Genomic DNA, 20282 nt, shown 5'->3' with positions numbered 1-20282 from the left:
GGACCTGGGGGGTGTTGGTCAACATCTGGCTGAATATGAGCCAGCAGTGTGCCCAGGTGGCCAAGAAGGCCAACAGCATCCTGGCTTGTATCAGAAATAACGTGGCCAGCAGGAGCAGGGCAGTGATTGTCCCCCTGTACTTGACGCTGGTGAGGCCACACCTTGAATCCTGTGTCCAGTTTTGGGCCCCTCACTATAAGAAGGACATTGAGGTGCTGGAATGTGTCCAGAGAAGGGCGACAAAGCTGGTGAAGGGTCTAGAGCACAAGTCTTACGAGGAGTGACTGAGGGAACTGGGGTTGTTTAGGCTGGAAAAAATGAGGCTGAGGGGAGACCTTACCACCTCTGCAACTACCTGAAAGGAGGTTGTAGTGAGGTGGGTGTCAGTCTCCCATGTAATGAGTGACAGGACAAGAGGAAATAGCCTCAAGTTGTTCCAGAGGAGGTTTAGGCTGGATATTTAAAAATCTTTACAGAGAGGGTTGTGAAGCATTGGAACAAGCTGCCCAGGGAAGTGGTGGAGTCCCCATCCCTGGAGGTATTTAAAGAGTGTGGTGATGTGGTGCTGAGGCAAATAATTTACTGATGGACTTGGCAGTGTGGATTTACAGTTGGACTTGATCTAAAAGATCTTTTCCGACCTAAATGATTCTATGATAATCTGACTTGATTTTGTTCAAAGTAGACACTTACTCTTGTGTCTAGTAGTTAAGCATTTTGCTGTTGCATCTACCAATTTTATTACCATTTGAATGAAAATAAGACGTGTTTGAGTCTCCTTTGTAGATTTCAAAGGCTGTCTTAATGAAAGTGTCAAAGGCTAGACATTTTATAATCGGTGTTTATTGGGAGTTAGATTTTGGATTTTTTAGAGTATCTGTGAAGTTTCTTTATGACGGTAGCTTGTACCTTCTTTATCAGAGGGACATGGCATAAATAGGATGTAGTTTGTAGCAGATTTTTAAAAAAAAGTTGCAGTACAAGGAAGCAAAGAATGGAGTGTATGGAAGAAGCCTATACTGTCCCATTTGTGAAGAAAGAATCAATTTTGCTGTTGCTTGATACTCAGTTCACTGGAAAGCTTGCTGTGGCAGATTTCTCGAATGAATCAACTGTTTCAGGCAATTAAGACAGTTGGAATAATAGAACATTATATTTTCAAGGAAGTCATGTTTTCTTCCAAAAGAAGCAGTTAATGGAAGAAGGCCAAAGCACCAAAACAACAACAAAAAAGGCTTCCTTTCTGGTTTTCACATACTTATCAGATAAAATAAAATACCAGTTTTATATCCCATCAGTTAAAAAGGGTTACATAGAAGTCACTGTACGTGTACACGCAGTATACAGATTTCATATGAGTGCCTCCCTGCATGTCTGATGAATGTTGTGGGTTTTCTGATAATTAGGATGAGTTTATGCATTCAAAACATTATTCTTTGTTTGGGACAAACACACTGCAGAACATTTTATGACTCTGGTTTTTCTAGAGTGGGGTTGGCAGTTGTGAATTTTTTGTTTGTTTCCTTGTAGTCTTTGTAATTATGATTATTTAACGCTATTAATCAGTATTATAATGGGCTCATTTTATTGGTTCTGAATTTCTTTCTCCACAATTAAAGTTTCTTATTTGTTCTGTTCACATGTAGTGAAGCTAGATTACAAATTCTGAAAAGAGGATTATCCTTTGTTGTGTCTTCATATACCATTTCGTGCAGTGAGATTCCAATGGAGTGTGTTACCTGGAGCTTCCTAACAAATTTTCAAAAGCAGTTTAGATCACAGCCAAGAACCTAGTGGTAGTTTAAACCATTTTTTAGTTCTTTAGTTTCCAAGAATTGTAACAGAATACTGAGTTCTGACTGTTCACACTTCAAGAAAGATGTTTAAATGTAGATAAAAGTAATGAATTACTAAAAGATTAAATAACCTGTGCTACACTGAAAAGCTTAAGCTCCATTTATTTTCCTAATAAAAGAATGAATTACAGTTAATTGTAATCAGCTACAAATATCAACACTGAGAACATAAACTTCATAATGGATAACATTTCTCTCTAACAAAGGTATAGCAAGATACAAAAAGAAAAGGAATTGAATAAAAATCAGACGAGAAACAAGAACTTATTTTTTAGGATGGGAGTGATTAATTATTGGAACAACTTCATTGCAATTGTCGCAAAACACTGAAAACACCACAAATTAAACAAAAAAACTAAACAAGAAAAGAGTCAAGTTCACTTGTGGACATGAAGTTGAATCAAGAATTGATTCAGAGAATTCGTATAGAACGTGGTTAGCATATGATTGGGTTAGACCTTCATAGTTACAGTGGTTGCTTTGGATCTTTGTTATTGGACTTGCTCAACTGGCTAATCTTTTGTAACTCTGATGTTAAAATGAAGGTTATGATTTTCCTTTAACCTCATAGCTGGATGGCTAGATTGAGATGCTATAAAAACTCAAATGCCTAAAAGAATTTTTAAAATCCCCTTCTCTTAGGAGAGCTTGGATTATGAGGTAACAGAGACTGTCCAGCTCAGGAAATCCAGAAACAGTTAAAATTATTCTGTTGACATTTCTTCTGAATGACATTTCTATAGGTATTTGCTTGGTGGCCATGTTAAGATTTTAGTTTTATGCAACTGTTACTGGGAAAACTAGTCTGTGTGGAGAACTCAGGTTATTAGTCCTAAGTGGCTGGATTGTAGAAATAACCTGTTCTGCTTAAAAATGACTATAGGTAATTGGGAAAACAGATTAAAAAAGACAATTCTTTGTTTAGCTGAAAAGTGTACACTGGTGATTTTTAGAGGCTGGCATTTTAAAGTCATCTATAAGATTAATTTTATTAGTAATCTCTCAGTTAAGTAACTAGTTATATGAGTTTCATATGAAGGAATCGTTTATGTAGCCCTTAGAAAAAAAGTAAAAAGATAGTAAACCTGAAGCCTCCATTAAAAAAAAATTAAAATAATTTGAAGTTAGTGGTGCCACTGAATTAAATTTCTTGAGTTTTGTAAAAATTTTGGTGTAACTGGTGAGAGACAAAGGTAGCACCGAAACCCAGCCTCAGTATAATGCGTGTTTATCTTCTTCTACTGAAACACTTCTGTCATGCTTTTTAAATCGAGTCTGAAAGATTTCCCAAGGGTAACATGGTTATAATGTAAAGATTTAGTGCTTGTTGTTTACTGAAAAAAATGCAGATATGAAGGGATGAAAAGTGCTTATAAATTCATGATATTTTACTGATTTAAAAAATTAAACCTGACATTTTGCTGCCTTTTCATAACTTTTTTTTTCCTTTTGAAGTAACCTTTCCTTTGAATTCATAAACAGTTCTATTTCCAATGGAACTATAAAACTTAAAAACCTTAGATCTGAAATATGACATAATCATGGCATAATTATGGATCTGTGGATCTATAGGTATGCAGCCTCCTACTCATCTGGTTCATCCTCCTGATCCATGCAAAGCGATCTCAAAAATTAGGCCAGGTTGTTCAGGGCTTTTCCCATTTAAGGTTTGAAGTTCCCTAATGGCAAGAACTGCACCATGGGCAACCCGTTCTAGTGCTTAATCTCTTGTTCTGGAAGAGCAGTTCCCTGTATCCCTTCTTAAGCTCCTCTGTTGCTACTTTTGACTATTGCATCTTGCCCCTTTGTTGTGCTTTCTGTGGCACTGTCTTCTGTAACGCTGTTTAGGTAGTTGAAATAGCTCTTCCTTATGGAAGTGGAACTAGACCTTCTCCAAGCTGAATAAAATGAGCTCCATTGGCTTTTCCTGAAGGTGACTGTTCCAGCTTGCTGATTGTTTCTTTGGTTTTGTTTTTGATTTTGGGGGTGTTTTTTAGGGTCCATTTAACTGAACAGCCTCCAGTCTGTTAGTTCAGTTGTATTTAGAACCCCAGACTGTACCCAGTTTTCCAGGTGGAGCCTCACCTGTGTTGAATAGAGGGGCAGTAATTGTTGCCTTTGATCTGCAGGCCATGGTGACCCTAGTGCAACCCAGTGTGTTGTTAAACCCTCGTTGGCTGCACTAGGGCCTTTTCTGTGCAGCTCGTACCCCTGCATCCCTGCACCCTCTGCACCCAGTACCACTTCAGGACTTTGAATTTGTCTTTGCTGAGCTTTGTGAGAGAGTCCTCAAAGCTGTATAAGCAAACTGGGTTTTTGTCTGAGGTCAGTGTCTGTGTCCTGCTCCAGTCACAATTATTTTAGGGTATGTAGGAACAAAGGGATACGGGGCTTTCCTTTACCTAGCCATGTGCCTGCGTCTTGTGCTTTCAGGCACTTGTACAAGCTGTCATGCTCCCAGTCCCATTCTGTCTCGGTGAAATGGAGAGGATTTTTGAGTGTGCAAGCCCAACATCCTGTGTTGCATGAGAGACAGCACGGCCAACAGGTCAGGGGAAGTGATCTTTGCCCTCAGCACCAGTGAGGCCATAGCTGAAGTGCTGTGTCCAGTGCTAAGCTCCCCTGTATGAAAAAGATATGTACATACTAGAGTGGATCCGGCAAAGGACCACTGAGGTGTTAGACTAGAGCATCTCTCACATGAGGGAGCTGGGATTGTTCAGCTGGAGAAGAGAAGGCTTACACTTTATCCCTGCTTGTAAATACCTGATGTGAGGCAGGTAAAGAAGGCAGAGGCAGGTTGTTTTCAGCTGTATCCAGTGAAAGGACAAGAGTCACTGAGTGCAAACTGAAATACAGAAAATTCTGTTTAAACGTAAGATAAAAGACTTTTTTACTGTGAGAGTGATCTTATAGTGGAACAAGTTGCCCAGAAAGGTTCTAAAGTCTCTATCCTCAGATGTGCTCAAAACCTGACTAGACAACCTACTCTACCTGATCCTGCTTTGAGCAGGAAGGTGGAGCTGGACAATCTCCTGAGGTCCCTTCCAACTTCCAGTATTCTGTGATTCTTGTCTGTTTTCCTTAACCATTAATTTTCTTCTCCTCTGAATGGCTTTTCCAGAGTCATCTATATCCTCCTGTTGTGCAAACTGCGTTTACTAGAATCATACTGTCAGAAAATTAGCTCTTTCTGAAGGTGTCAAGCCAGAGGTTTGTCAAGCAAAGTGTTAGTGCCCCTAAAAGGACTCTTTTGAAAAGTCACCCTCTGAGCTCAGTTATTTTGGGTTTGTGCCTTTCAGTCTAGGTGATGACTTTGGCAGCAGAAAGTAAACTTTCTTAGGCTACAGCTCTGTGTGTTCTTTGTTTCTGTGTATATAGAAGTGTAGGACACACATGCCTGAAGATTCTCTTAATCTGCTTCAAGCTTGTTTAAAGAACTTCAGTAACTTCTCTTTTCATGCCTGGTGATTAAGGACTCTAAGAGGACAATTTGCTACTTGAATCTACACAGGCTGGGAGATACATACGTGGGTATCTTTGTACATGCGTGTCTGATTCTGTTGGATGTGGCATGAGAGACTGCCAGAACTTAATAGGTGTGCTTCTCTTACTTGCTCAGCCTCTGGTAGCTTTGCCAGTTACAATGCAGTCATCCTTGGATCTTCTTTTTGACGGGCCAGACTCCTTTGCTTCTAGAATACCTCAGTGTCAGTCAGATTTCAGTACTAAGGGTAAATCTCCTCTCATGCAGCTGATTTCACTGTTTGAGAGAATTTGGACAGTTTGCTATAAGAGTGCAAATGGAAGAAATAGGACACTTGAGGAGAAACAAATGCGCAGATGAGGTATATTCCTGTTCAGAACCACAAAATGGATGGTCCTTATGCCCCATTGTTTTAATTTCTCATTCCTGGTCTGATGAACTGCCGTTTACTGGCTTCTCATTTTCAGTGCATACCTTCAAACAGTATTAAATGCTTAGATATTGCTGCATATTTTGTTTTATCAGCCATTCCAGCTTTCAGTTTTTCCTGGCTCCAATACTGTTGAATGTTATAAAGCATGCAGCTGACAGGGGAAGATTTTGTTTATAAACATTGAGATTTAATTGACCTGGAAACTGATCAGAGACTTCGAATTAACATAAAATATGAACATTGCTATTCAGTGGGGAAAGAAAGGCTCTTTAGTCCAGTCACGTACTCCAGCCATGCTTATTCCTGTAGAAATGCCAACTTTCTACCACTGATATAATTTCTCGTTGATTAATACTTGGCCATAGTAGTCACCAGTGCTGGTTCAAGAGAGTGGTTTTTACAGCACTCTGCCTGTCAACTCTATCCCAACATTTCAGAGAATACTTTGAATCATTTCTCAAGAGACTGTTTTCATCCGAAACAAACAGTAAGAACCAAACTGTTCATGTTCTGATCTGTTTCCAGGATCATGTGCATCCTGTGCTAGTCCTTTCTTGAGGGATTTTATTTTGGATATCCAGTATCTTCATCACTCTGGAGAGCTTCTGGAGATTTCTTCTGCCTGCACCTGTATAATGCTTACCCCCTTCATAGCTATTGCTTTGGCTTAGGAGAGCTGAAGAAATGCAGTGGTTGCTAATGAGTAAACTTGCTTTCTAACCAATTTGTGCCTTAGGACATACTTGGAAGTCTTCTTGCAGGGGATATCAAGGTTCTAATAAGAACAGGAAATCATTCTACCAATGTTATAAGAAATGATGTTAAGTCTTGGAAAAGAAGTATTCTAATTGACACTATATGTTAAATATTATTTGCCTTTTTATTTGGAGATGGTTCATTGGGAAGATAGTTTCACTTATCTGTCTTTTGTAGGAAGTGCTGGAATATGGAGATCTCTGAATAAATCTGTCCTAATTGAACATGTCACAGCATAGCAAAAGTGAAGGTACCTAACAGGTTTCAAACACGCTCTGTAAAGATACAAATCACCACTGTCTCACTTCTGAGGATTGGTCCTTTTCCTAAGACTTTATAGAGCTGTGTCTTGAAGATGTGTTGACTTTTGTTAAAGATTTTATTGTACCCGAGACCTTTGGGTGGATAGTTTTTGCAAAGCAGTCGTCCTCTTCAAGGCCCACTCCTCCAGCTGACCTGTGTGAATGAATGGTGCTTGGAGTCCGTTCCCTGCAGCTTGAATGCGTGCATGCATGGTCATTCAAAGGAGAAAAAAGAGTTGCTGGCAGTAATAGAGTTTCTTTAAAGCACACGAATAATGTGGCCAGAGTTCTTTACCATTTATTTAATAAGAATCAAGCAACGAAAGGAAATTGCGTAGTTTTGAGAGGAAGAGACAGTGGAGTATGCGCTGTCCTTTCATACTACGTGTGTGTTAAGTATGCAGGGGCCGGGATAGGGAGGCTCCTGTTGGAGGCTGAGGCGCTCTGTGGAGGTCACAGTGGTTAGATTCACGTCCATGCTGTGAAAACATTTTTAGGAAATACGTCTCAAAAACCTTCAGTTACAAGAAAGTTTATTCTTCCTTTATCAGTGTTTATTGATTTAGTTAAGTCCTGTCAGTGAAGAGCGATCCAAAAGTCTTCATTCCCAAATTGAAGTTTTGAGGATTCCTTAATCACAGAATCATCTTTCAGTAGACTGTCAAAAAGCTTTTCAGGAGGCTATATTCAAATATGTCTTGATATGTTCAACGCGTAGGTCAAAATTAAATGCTGATTTCAAAAATAACTTATTCTTTCTTGATTTGTTTTCTGGGTATCTTGAAACAAGAACAAGATTATCACATTGATGTTTTATGATCAGTCATTTATATGTGATGTATAGGAGCTGAAGTCAATCAAAAGTTGATGTTTTTTTCTGAAATTAAAATATTTTCAGCTTGATGAGAGCTGAGGCCCTTCTTGTAAACACTAAGAAAAGCCGTTTTGCAGAAAGCTCAGAGAGGTGAAGAGAGATCTGAACCGATGAGAAATAGAAGCTAGATAATGCAAAACTTACGCACTTCCAAGGGAAGAACTGTTCTCTAACATTTAAAGCAAGTTTTTCGCATGCTGTTGTCATTTTTTTGAGGAAACAGTGGATTTTTATGTTACTGAATTTCTTCTCCAAATTTTTTGTAAATTCTGGTTGGCTTTGAAAGCTGATGTTTATAAAGTTTAGATCATATGACACAGGGTGTGCCAGCACTCTGTACTGAAACAGAAGGTCTTTTGCCAGTCTGTCTTCATGCACAGATAACTGAACAATTCATGTGAACAGAGTCATTTTCTTTTATGGCATCTGTTTAAGGGAATTTTTTACAGGCTCTGTCATATCTCATATATTGCTGTTATTGGCAGTCTACTTAATTATGCTTCGTTATACCATGTGGCTTAAACTTATACTTTTCTTTTACAGTTTGGAAGAACAGAAGTAATTGATAATACTTTAAATCCAGATTTTGTAAGAAAATTTATAATGGACTACTTCTTTGAAGAAAGAGAGAATCTGCGATTTGATTTGTAAGTTAACAGTCTTTGACTGTAATATTGCAGCCTCTGTAAACATATTAAGTTTTGTCCAGCACAAAATTAACTTGAAAATGGACAGTATCTATTGACATGAAGTACATTAAAAGATATAATTGATTTATCATTGTTTCCTCAGAAATAAATGTGTAACATAATAATGACTGAGTTTTAAGAAATTGGCAGATCAACAGTCAAAGTACAACCATACTCACAATCAATACTTTCAGAAAATAGAAAGTTAAGGATGTGAAAATGTTAAAACATTCTTGCAATATAGCCAATAAACCAGGAATGGACATACTGTCCAGAAATAAAATACTATGCAGGTAGCACAGAGCTAAAATTTTCTTTACTAAAATAAAGGCCAGTATGCATCTAAGTATACTCAATTTTAAGACATTAAAGTGAAAGCAGTTGTTCTAGAAGTAGATGGCTTTTGACTTTGTTTCAGATGTACTAATTTCATTCCAGTGGTGTAATTAATATGATTTTCATTTTATTCTTTGGAAAATAGAGAGTCCAGTTACCAGATCACCTTGCATGTCATCTGTTACATTTCACCCCGTTCTTATTATTTCAGTCTTTGTGATAATCAAACTTGTCTTGTTTCTTTAATTCTCATCCTCTTTTTTATTAGCAATTCTTCCTAACTGCGCCCTATGGGAGAATTTTAATTAAGGGAAAGCCATTCACTCAGTTTTGCAGTATAGTATGCCACAATTTTTCTTTACATGTTCTTTGTAGTTGAACAACCCTTTTCCTATTTCTTTTCATTTCCTTTGCAAGATGTACTTTAGCTTGAATTCTGTCAGGTCTTATTTTTTGTTCCTAGGATTTCTGCCTTCATGTGTACTTCTTTTAGTTTATTAGTTCTTGAGGAAGATTTTGGAGCATCATCTGTTAAGTTCTTGCCAAATAAATATATCAAGAAAGATACAGTGTAGTCTGCCTTCTGTACTTTCTAATGCCAAAGACTGAGGTCTTCTGATATGCTTTATAGAATTGTGACAAATCCTACTCACGTTTTGACTATAGTAGTGCTACATGATGGTATTATTGCTTCCAAATTTAAAGTTACATTGCAAGTTTGCCTTGATAAAGAATCTTCGTTTATTGCATTTCTGTCTTGTAGACAGCAAAGCAGATGCAGACAGATATTCATAATTTGCCTAAAATCTCCTAGCAAGTTCATGGAAAAGCCATTTTGAAATTTTCTATGCTTCAGTTTCAGTGTGCCATTTACTTATCCAGGTAGTTCCTTCAAAGCGACTATGACAGTCTCTTGATTTTTATTATTATTTTGGCTCTTCCCTCCCACCTGAGTATCTGGAATGCAAACCAGTCTGTACATTAAGCAGGGCATAAAATAAATAGAACAGTGATCACATTAATGATGAATTTTCGCATAGCAGTGGAAGCAAATGTGTGATGCCTGGTAGATATATGTTAGCAAGGTTAATGAAGTCATGTATAGTTTTGTTGATGATGTTTTAAGTTGCCAGCAGGGTGTCTGAAATGCTCTTGAATGGCATAATTTCATATGCCTGGAAACAAAAACACCCCAAACATGTCTAGTTTCTCTTTAGCTGTAAATGTCTTTTCATAGCATGTCAGAATGCTTCCTGAGATACCAAGAAGTGTTGGAGGGATGAGTGAGGAAAAAAATTCCGTTGTGTTCAATACACAGATAGCAGCTAGCTGTTTCCATCTAGACTTCAACAATTTTAAGGAGTGAAAGAAAATACTCAATGCCAAGGTAGATTACAGGGTTATTCTAGACAGCTAGGTACAAATTCTTTCACCTTAACCATGGAGCAGACTTTATTTTTTATTTTAGAAGTTAGGTTCAACGTCATTAAATCTACTGAGTATAACTTTTGCCTGCTATTTAAAATAACTTAAAGTAAGAGCTAGTCGCTGTGAAATAAAGGACTCTCCTCCAGGTGTAGATACTGCATTGCTGAAACAAAGACACAGCTGGGGCTGTGTAGGAATCTTGATCTGATTGCCACCTGCTCCTTGTAGGATGTGTATATGTTATGGGGAGGATGAGGCAGTGCAATAGAAGAGCAAAAGAAATGAATGAAGAAAGAGAAAGCTAAGCTCAGTCTAGGCAAAGGAAGGAAAGTCTGTAAAGGACTTCTGGTAAAGTGCTGTCTGAAAGGCACTTAGACCTGGAAGGGAAAATACAGTCTCCTGTCTGATTCTTCATGTACTTAGAGAATGGGCTTCTGTTTGTTTATTTACTAAAAGCTGTAAATACTTTGTACTTATCAGAAGGACCTGTCTGCTTTCTGCTGCTGTTCTGGATTACCTGGACACAAGTTGATTCTGAACCCAAAGCTATATGGAAATGTAGAGATTAGTAATCCCCCAAGAACTTCATATATTGTTTTTTTTAAAATCTACCTTGAATTCACTGAGTAATTATTTTTGAAATCTGACTTGGTAGTGGAAGCACAAGATTGTGATAAGCAGAAAACAATAAGTCAAAGTCTTGCTAAAAGCAATTTAGTTCATTGAGTTCATTGTCAGTTAATTCTAATTAATCAAATGACTGAAAAATTACCAAAGAAAATAATTCACAGGTTAGTTTGTTTTCTAAGATTAATTTTTAATTTTTCTTCCGTTTTATTGGCAGCTTTCGTTGTTCAAACAGGAATATCAGAATAATTTCTCTTAATAGCCTGCACTTTGTTGAAAACTATTCAATTTCAAATAACTAGTGAACCGTAATCTCTGATGATTAAATTTGCCTTCTTTTCTGGTGAGAATTCCATTCTATGTATCTGTTTGCGTAAATTTCATGCATTGAAATAGGTGAAAGAATTGTTTGATTTTTGTTTCTTTACATTGAACTCAGATCATCTGGCAACTCTGATACAACCTCCTGTTTGTTTTTTTTTTTTTAAGCTATGATGTTGACTCAAAGAGTCCTAACCTATCAAAACACGTAAGTTTTTCCTTGCTATTATAATTTCTTGTGCTGAAATGCTTATGCTTTCCTCAATATATTTATTTTCTTTTGACTGTAAGTAATACCAGATGCATAGAGACAAATACAGTGATTGTGCTGTGGTTAATAAATAACATGTATAATGCTTGTGAATATAATTTTAAAGGGACATTACTCCTGTATAAAGCATCTTTAAGCACACGGGTATAGCTTTTCAGATATGTGATATCCTGTGTTTTGTTGATACTTCTCTGGGTCCTAAAACTTGTAAACGTGTTTTGATCGTGTCCTAATTAATATTAGTAGAAACCTTTTATGCACATCATCTTGAAGTGGTTTAAACCCAGCAGGCAATTGAGCACCACACAGATGCTCAGTCACTCCCTCATCCCCAGTGGAATGCGAGAGAGAATTGGGGAGGGGGAGGTAAAATTAATGGGTTGAGATAAAGAGAGTTTAAAAAGACACAAAAGGAAGGCGATGGTGGTGGAGAAGAATAGAATATACAAAACAAGTGATGAACAGTACAGTTGCTCACCATTCACTGATAGATGTTCAGCCAATCCCTGAGCCGGAGTGTCCCCTTGCCAACTCCCACCAGTTTATATACTGGGCATGATGTCATATGGCTTTGACTTGTCTGGGTCACCTGTTCTTGCTGTGTCTGCTCCCAGCTTGTGCCCCTCACTCTCTGCTGGTAGGAGATGCTGAAAAGTCCTTGACATATAAACACTCGTTAGCAACAACTGAAACATCCGTGTGTATCAATATTATACTCATCCTAAATCCAAAACGCAGCACTGCACCAGATACTAGGATACTTCTTTGTAGAAAAACTTCATAAGTAAGTTTTAACAAAAAAAGAGAAGACACAAAATAAGTTAACCACTAGAGAAGTGCAAAGAAAGATATATGCAAATATATAGCCTAGTTTTCATTGTTTGATTACTGGAATAGGTATTGAAAGGAATTGAAGGTTTGCTGAGCCCACGGGGGGCATGGAGGTTGGGATGGGGAAGGGTAAAACAAGTGTAAAACATACCAAAGTTATTCTGAAGACTATTCAATTAAATCTTGAATTACACATATGCTTGTTACTTTCTAATTCGTACAGGCTAGGCATACTCACACTCCTTAGGTCCTGTTTTCTAAACAGAATGATTTCCTGGACTTTTCAGTTGTGGATGGAAACTTTATTCTTTAGGCATTAACATGAATATTAGAAATATCTATTTCCCTCCATTTTCTTTAAGTAGAAATCTGTACAAGTTGGTGTAGACTTGGTGTCTGGGATGAAGACATCCAAAATACGGCACATAATATTATGCACATGAAGGAGAAGATGACTCTGAGAACCTTGTGAAAGCTGGTAGCTAGAAATATGTTTCTTAACCACAGCAATTAATTTCCATCATTTCCCAAGTGCTTTGTGTTGGTCTGGATTATTCCTTTTGCTGCCATCTTCCTGCATCTCTTAATTTGGGCAGGGAGTTGGAAGGAAGTGAGCAGAGCTTTGCTCCTATCCATGCACTGAGAGTTTGGTGTTGCTGAAAAATGTCAGGCCAGTAGTATTTGCATATCTAGACTGCTCGTGTGTAGTCACCTCGTGGAATAAGATCTCCCCTGTTTCTCAGACCAGCTGTTGATCCATTCCTTTGGAAATACTGAGCAGCGTCATTTAATAGTTGAATGGTTTGGGGGATGAAAAAAGAATCATTCTGAAGAATTTCAATTTCAATGACTCAATTTTGGCAAAATGAGAAGCAAATGAAGCCAGGTTTTACAACGGGTGTATGAAGTAACCAGACTAGACAGTGCTGCCATTTTAGCTGTCTGTAATAATATTTATAAAACTGGCTATCTGAAAGTAGACTTTTAAGTTTATAGTAACTCTCGATTCAAGAAAAAAACAACAATGAACAATTGTTAGTAGTATCAGACTGTGGAACTAATAGGAATTAATCAGAGAAACTCCACCAAAAAAAAAAAAAAGAGAGAATTGGAGAATACGATGCTTCAGTATAGAAAATGGTTATTTTAGAACTTGTCATGCCTGATGTTTTTAAAATTCTCAGATCCAATTTGCTTTATGTAGGCCCATAACTAACACAGCTCAGAGATGAGAATGAGTGGCCTGGGCTAAGAGAAGAGTCAAAACTACTTGTACAAATATTCTCCACTGTACACGGTATCACAAAGTTACGGTTTCCTGTATTGGAATTACGTCTTGATTCTCATTACTCTTTGTGAGCAAACTCCACAAGCTGCTGTTACTACTACTGCCAGTGATGCTGGGAAGAACAGAGCTAGCAAGCTCTTTTAGCTTGAAAGACAAGGAGACTGCAGCTTTTCAACATACATATGATAATTTGAAAATCCATTCATATTTTTATAGTACTTATGTTACAGGGAGATATAACATTAAGAATAGCTGATTTTTTTGTGATATAGTTAAATTCTAAACCACGAAAATAAAGTCTGTCATTAAAGCAATGCTTGTGTAAAATTGTCAATCCAGGATGCGCATACAGATCCTGACCAGGCTTGGATTTCTTCCAATGTGATTTAACTTCCAAAAATTGGTGTAGAATCTCTTCATGAAAGAGAAATATCTAAAAAGAATGTGAAGAAACAGTCACGTTTCTAATGCTTTTCATTTTTTTCCATCTCAATTTCATTTTTGTTGATGAAAAAGGAAATATAAAAGTAAGCGATTACTTATGTAAATGTAACCCAGTGTTATGTAAAATATGTAATAGTGAGTCTGTTCTATGATTCTGTGATTCTGACACATTCTATGATTATAGCATAAATATTATTAAGATGTGGTGTTCGGCAGAATGTGTTCTACAACAGTGAACAGTCCAGATAAAGGGGAAAACAAATTTGTTGCAATATGAAATATGAATTCAAGGTTTCTATGTTACTGCTTTTCAGGATTTTTTGGGACAAATGTTTTGTACACTGGGAGAAATAGTTGGATCACAGGGAAGCAGACTGGAAAAATCAATTGTGTGAGTATGTCATTCTTGAATGTTGGATGAATACATACTGCTTCATGAGGTGAGAGTTGTGGGGTTTTTTTGCTGTGAGGTGTCTTGATACACAGAATTGACAGACATGCCTTCTAAGAGAGAATAAATTGTTAGGTACAATAGAAGTCTTCTTTATGATAATTTAAGTTTCAGTTTGGACAATTAGCAAAGGAATTATCCAAAATTTTTCTCAACTTCATTACATCTTGCATTAGAAATAGTTTAACAATCGTAAAAATGTTTTCCTTTCTAGTTCTCAAATTAATGCATCATCATTCTTTATTGCCTTTTGTTCAAGCATTAAGGAAGAAGACCCTCACTGTTTCAAATCCAAACATTCTGCTTGTATTTCTATTGTTCCCAGTAATACAATTCCCAAACAAAGAGACAGTCTGGGGTATCAAAGATTTTCTTTTTATCCTACTAAATTTATTAAAAAAATTCTTATGATCAATGGATTTTTGTGTCACAGAGAGGATTTTGATGTTTGCAAACCATTCTTCATAGGGATGTACAGATATTTAAAATACAGATTATTTGAATAATCTTCATTTTCTCTTCTTGTTTGAGTAATTGAAAGTATTTTACAATTTTTATCTAAATGTGTGCTACGAATTCATGTATGACATTAAAAGCAAACATTTAAAAGGTATAGATGGCCATTTCATGTGATGGTAATTTCTTTTGATTTGAAAGGTTTGGTGTTTCTTTTAATAGTCATTGCAATGCAGTGAATGATTATGAATTTGATTACTCTGATGGAGTGTTCTTCTTGTCCCATTTTACTGGATTTGTAATTAGTAATACACCAAGGTTTTAATTTTCTTCATCACTGATTTCTTTATAAGGGCAGATGAAGTTTTCAGACTTAGCAAACATTCTATTATTCAGGGCCAATCCTTGGTGAAAACACCACAGATGGCACCTATTCTGACTTTGTATTCAGATAACAAGAACCAGAATCTGGATGAACTATGACAATTTGCAAAATTCAGAATGTACTTAGATATTATTTTAGTATAATTGCAAATACTAGGAAATATAAGAAAATACTAGGAAATTTGGAAGTTAGGAAAACTCCCTAATTGAATTATATTAATGATGCTGTATTAATCTGATGTAAAATTCTTAAGAAATATGTTCCTAGCCATACATTTTCTTCTATGTCTGTATCTCATGTAATTAACCATTTCTTTTACTTGGTTGACCCTTTTATATCTTTAGTGATTTATATGTTTTGTACAATACTTACCTTTCCATGTGCGTATCTTGCACCTGTAAACTTCAACATTATTTAAGTAGTAGCTTAGTATACCTGTGAAAAATCTCAGAAGTCAGAAGTTTGTTATCAGTGTCCAAAGTATACCCATGTTAGCCTTTTCCCCTAGATTTTATTAGAGACTTTTCTTTTCTTGTTTATGTAAAAAACTTAATGGCATTGATAAATAATTTTTAAAAGCATTTCTCTAGTTTATACCAAATAGTGTGGAGGTGTTCCATGGAGGTGGCCCTAAACTTTTCGTCTTGGTGAAAACAGTGGCCAGCTTCAAAGAGACCTAAATATGATAGCTATCATTTTCTCTTCCAAGAACTTTGCAGTGCTGAGCTGACATACTAAAACTCTTCTCAGTATTTGAATCCAATAAAATTCTTAATTTTTTCAATTCTGATGCAAGTAGAAACTTGGGAAAGCATCTGAGGTTGCTGTGCCTGACTGTTCACTCTGGACTCTCTTGGTGTCTAGAAGATAATTTGTTGTCTCCTTTTATTCATTAAACCACAGCACTGCATTTCAGGATTCTGATAACAATAACTTAATTGACAATATTGCATGACTTCTGTTCCTAAGGATAATTACTGCTTTGAATTTACCATTCCCTTTACAAAGTCAAGTCCACATTCACATAACTTGAATGTTCTTCATGATTTGTCACTTGATATCAGAGAGCTTTTTCTCTTCACATTATTCCTGAAGTTCATTAACGTTTTGCCTTTTCTGTTCTCTGCCAATGGATGTATAAAGAAGAGAATGCTCAGTGCTGGTTTTCTCCTAATCAGCTACCCTACTGAAGGAGCACTTTTTATACTTACTTGAGAAGCTTGAATTCTATGCTCTGACTGGCATTCATTTGACATTCTTTCAAAATTGAAATTAGAAAGTCTTGAAGATTAAACTTCAGATCTATCTACTTTCGACATTTACAAAAGCCTGATGAGATTCATGACTCCATGGCTGCCATGAGCTGGCCAACCTTAAGCCAGACTGTTTATCACCAGGGAAAGTTCCCTTAGACAGTCTGCCGTGAAAGGATAGTCTCCGTGAAAGGATAGTCTCCGTGAAAGGATAGTCTCCGTGAAAGGATAGTCTCCGTGAAAGGATAGCCTTGTCCTTCATCAAAATGAAGGTAAAGCATCTCGAGCCTAGAGGGTCACTGCTGCAATGGTCTGTTAGGCAGGCTGAAACATACTTTGCAACTAATCTTTATGGTGAGTACAAAAGTGACGATATACATGCACATCCTTCTTGTTCGCCTTCATAACAGTCATGACTCGTAGTTCAACTGATTTTATGAGCACTAGTGAATTATGCCTCTGACGCATGAACCTAATTGTATTTGTCTTGGCAGGTGTGAGAATGTCTCCTGAACCTTCCTCTCTGTTTCTGACACTATTAAGGGCTTTGAATTCACAGTTTGATACAGAAAACTCTTGCTTCCAGTATGGTAGTGCATTAGTCTGTTATTCCTGTGCCTGGGAGTGTCATAAGTAACATACTTTGGTGTGTTGCACTTCATTTTACAGTCTGGCCAGGTACAGAGGTGAATATTTGCTCTGGATAATTTCTCATGGAAATAAATCTAGTCATACAAAGCAAGTGGAATGAAGAATCTGACATTTTAACAGTAATGTTTACTCTTTACCTATTGAGTTACTGGATTCATTAAATGCTTTCTCAAGACAAGCTCCACGTGTAAGATTTGCTCAGACTGGCCTAGGATTCCCCAGTTGTATTAGCATGAAAGGATGAGCTGCAGATGTCATGGCTTGGCTTCGCGAACAAAGATCTGGGAAGGGCTTTTCCCACGCTCACTGCAAGCGATGAGTGCACCCTTCAGGCCTGCGTGGTGGATTTTTTAGGTGAGGCGCAGCGTGCGCAGAACTGGCTCCACCCTTTACACCTGAGGTTCATCCGCCAGGGCCTAGTGAGCTTGGACGGTGACAGTGAAGTCCTCAGGTCACAGGTTTGGTTAGAGTATCCTTCTTTGAGATGGATGAGCCTTACAAGGCTAAACGAGCTCCATCTGCCTGAGTTTGGGGTTAGAGTTGTCCTTCTCCTAGGATGGTTGCCCGAAGGCTAGTGAACCCATCCTGCCCGTGGACACACTTTGTCTGACCCTTCAGTTGAGACCTGTCAGGCTTGGGAGACCCCACCGGAGGCACATGCCACCACCAGCACAGCTCTCAACCTCATAAGGGCACGCAAGCTCCTTCCCCACGGCAAGGGGGTGCCTGTGAAAGAGTCGCTGCTCTACCTCTGGACGGTGCAGATGTACCTACTTTGAGAAATGACATAGCTTAGAAATTCTTCTCTCAAGAGAGCATCACCTTCCCAGGTATTATTCAGAATTGGGTATTTGCATGTTCTGTTTTCCTAGACAGAAGATGCAAGCCACATTTATAACTCTGAGCAATGCTTCTTTCTGGATATACTAAGTGAATTCCTACAGGGATTCCCTTTAATGAGGAGGCAGAGCCATTGCAAACCTTAATGAGCACTCTGTGTTAGTTATTCTCATCTGAGTGCCATTTCCTGCTAATGAGGCTGTACTGGAGCCAGCTGGCCTATTTGGGGAAGTTCTTTCTCCTGTCGTCTTGCTGTGAACATAATTGATAGAAAAACATCTGAACCCTGGAATTGGGACTTCCTATGTATTTGTCCTGCCCTCTTATCTGTGGTTATGGCTGCCAGAGAGCTATTCTGTAAATTCAGGGATACAACTGTAAATTTTTGAATGATCTGAAGAATGTTTCATCTTCTTCCTCATTGTGGTTTCAGCTTGCAAAGAGGCTCTGTTTAACCCCTCAAGTTTGAATTTCCCAGATAAATTGTCATCCCTCTCCGACTTTTTCACCAACACTGGAAAGGTCCTCCTTTGAGTCCTTGATGAAGCCCAAGTAGTCTTCAGTGTGTCCTTTCAAGTTTCTCTAGGTGCTGCAAATGTAGTGTCAATTGTGGAATCATCTGTTCGAAGGAGACAATAATTACTCCTCAAGACTGTATGTTGTCTAGAGACATGCAGGTATTATTGAGGACCATTCATCTGATGATGATTTCCTGTGTGGTTCCTCTACAGTCATATTATTTGCTCCCTCAAATACTATCCAATTATTGCTCCTCAAACACTGTTCAAAAAGAGCTGATCCCTGTAGAACACCTACAGGTTCTGGGCTCTCAAACCAGTAGAACCCACTGAAATGAGGGTCTTCACATCTTACCTTCCTTTATTCAGTTTGCACCCTCTTCACACTTAGATTGGCACATTTTCTAAATCTTGAGTAGATATAGAATCAGATAACTAGTGCTGAGAATTGGCATTGACAGTGGTTATGCAATATGGATTGCCTCATTATTACCCCACAAACCATGATCTGTGGCCCTTACCAGAGACACTTATGCTGAGAAATTTGTTGTCTGAACATAAATTCTGTATTGTCAGTTCAGTGCTATAGAACCAATTCCAAGGCAGCTCAAAATCAGCTGTTCCTTAAAGCTAAAGCAGATGGGCAGTGGCACTGCATTCTGGATTTAAACTGGTGGAACACCTAAGTGCTCACCTTCACGGTAATATTAGCCAGTATTTCCATGTCAATTGGAAGGACGGGTCTGTAATGCTCAATCTCCAAGTAATGTATTTTCATACAGCTCAAAATTATTTTCTCAAGGCATTATTGCTAATTAAAGGCCTTTCTATTTGGATGAAGTTTTTGCCACCATGCTGACTTCACATTTAAGGTTTCTTTTCCTTAATGAGTGGTGTGTAACGGAATTTGTGAGATCAAACTCTTTAGTGTCTGCAAATGGTCCAGTACTTTTTTCATGCTTGTAGTCTCAAGACAAGCATACAAAGTTCATACTTAATAGCATCACAAACTGTAGAGGTCATTTGTTAGAGTTTTTAGATCCTCAATAACGAGAACTTCTTGGTCTGTAAAGAAATTCTGTGCTAATCTCAATTAAGCATAGCATTTTACCTCTTTTTCCAGGCATCATGGTAATATTATCCTTCTTTTATAAGACACATGTCCTTGAGAACCATGGTGATACATCAAGCCAAACTTCACCCCAAGTGCTTTCAGATATGAATATACTGTGTGTGTACTTTTCACGTCTACTCTACTCGACAATTAAGAATTCCTTATTTTTAATGACATACCCACCCAAATATCTTCCTGGGATTGCCTCTCTAGTTTCCCTTATCCTTCAGAGTGACAATTCCAGACACATGTCTCTTGGTTTGGGCATTCCTTGGCTTTCAGGTTCATAAGATGAAGTGTCTTATTTATGTTTTAGCATAAATGTCTTCATGTGCTAATCTCGGTTTGAGACAGGCAGACATTGACTGTCACATGTTATAACTGCAGGCAGGGTGGCACAAGGTTCTCTATCAAACGACAAGCATGTATGGTGACCATTTTGTCAGAAATGGAACTTGCTTATCAACAGTTTTCTTCAGGCCTCCGGCTCTTCAGGAGGTGATCAGAGTTTTATTTTTCACATAGCATCTGACACAATAATCTTTTGGATAAATCTATTTGACTTTTCATGCCAAAGGAAGTGTTTGTTGGGTTTTTTTCAAAGTACTGCCACTACCCAGACTGTGTTCAAATATGTCTGAATAACGGCACAGTTACCTGGGCTCAGATAT

At 37.7% G+C, this 20282-nt stretch overlaps 1 protein-coding gene across 1 annotated transcript in view; it reads left to right on the top strand.

The window, feature by feature from the left end:
- The window catches only part of CPNE8 (copine VIII), an 87987-nt gene that overhangs the window by 14439 nt on the left and 53266 nt on the right, over positions 1–20282 (top strand). The window contains exons 4-6 of the mRNA XM_010136786.1: positions 8252–8355; positions 11278–11317; positions 14258–14334. Coding sequence (XP_010135088.1) covers positions 8252–8355; positions 11278–11317; positions 14258–14334 — 221 coding nt within the window. The remainder of the gene's footprint in view (positions 1–8251; positions 8356–11277; positions 11318–14257; positions 14335–20282) is intronic.

Source organism: Buceros rhinoceros, unplaced genomic scaffold (genome assembly GCF_000710305.1).
Source record: "Buceros rhinoceros silvestris isolate BGI_N320 unplaced genomic scaffold, ASM71030v1 scaffold6495, whole genome shotgun sequence".
Classification (NCBI taxonomy): domain Eukaryota; kingdom Metazoa; phylum Chordata; class Aves; order Bucerotiformes; family Bucerotidae; genus Buceros; species Buceros rhinoceros.
The sequence above is the reverse complement of the archived record's forward strand: the minus strand, read 5'-3'. Positions and strand labels throughout refer to the sequence as shown.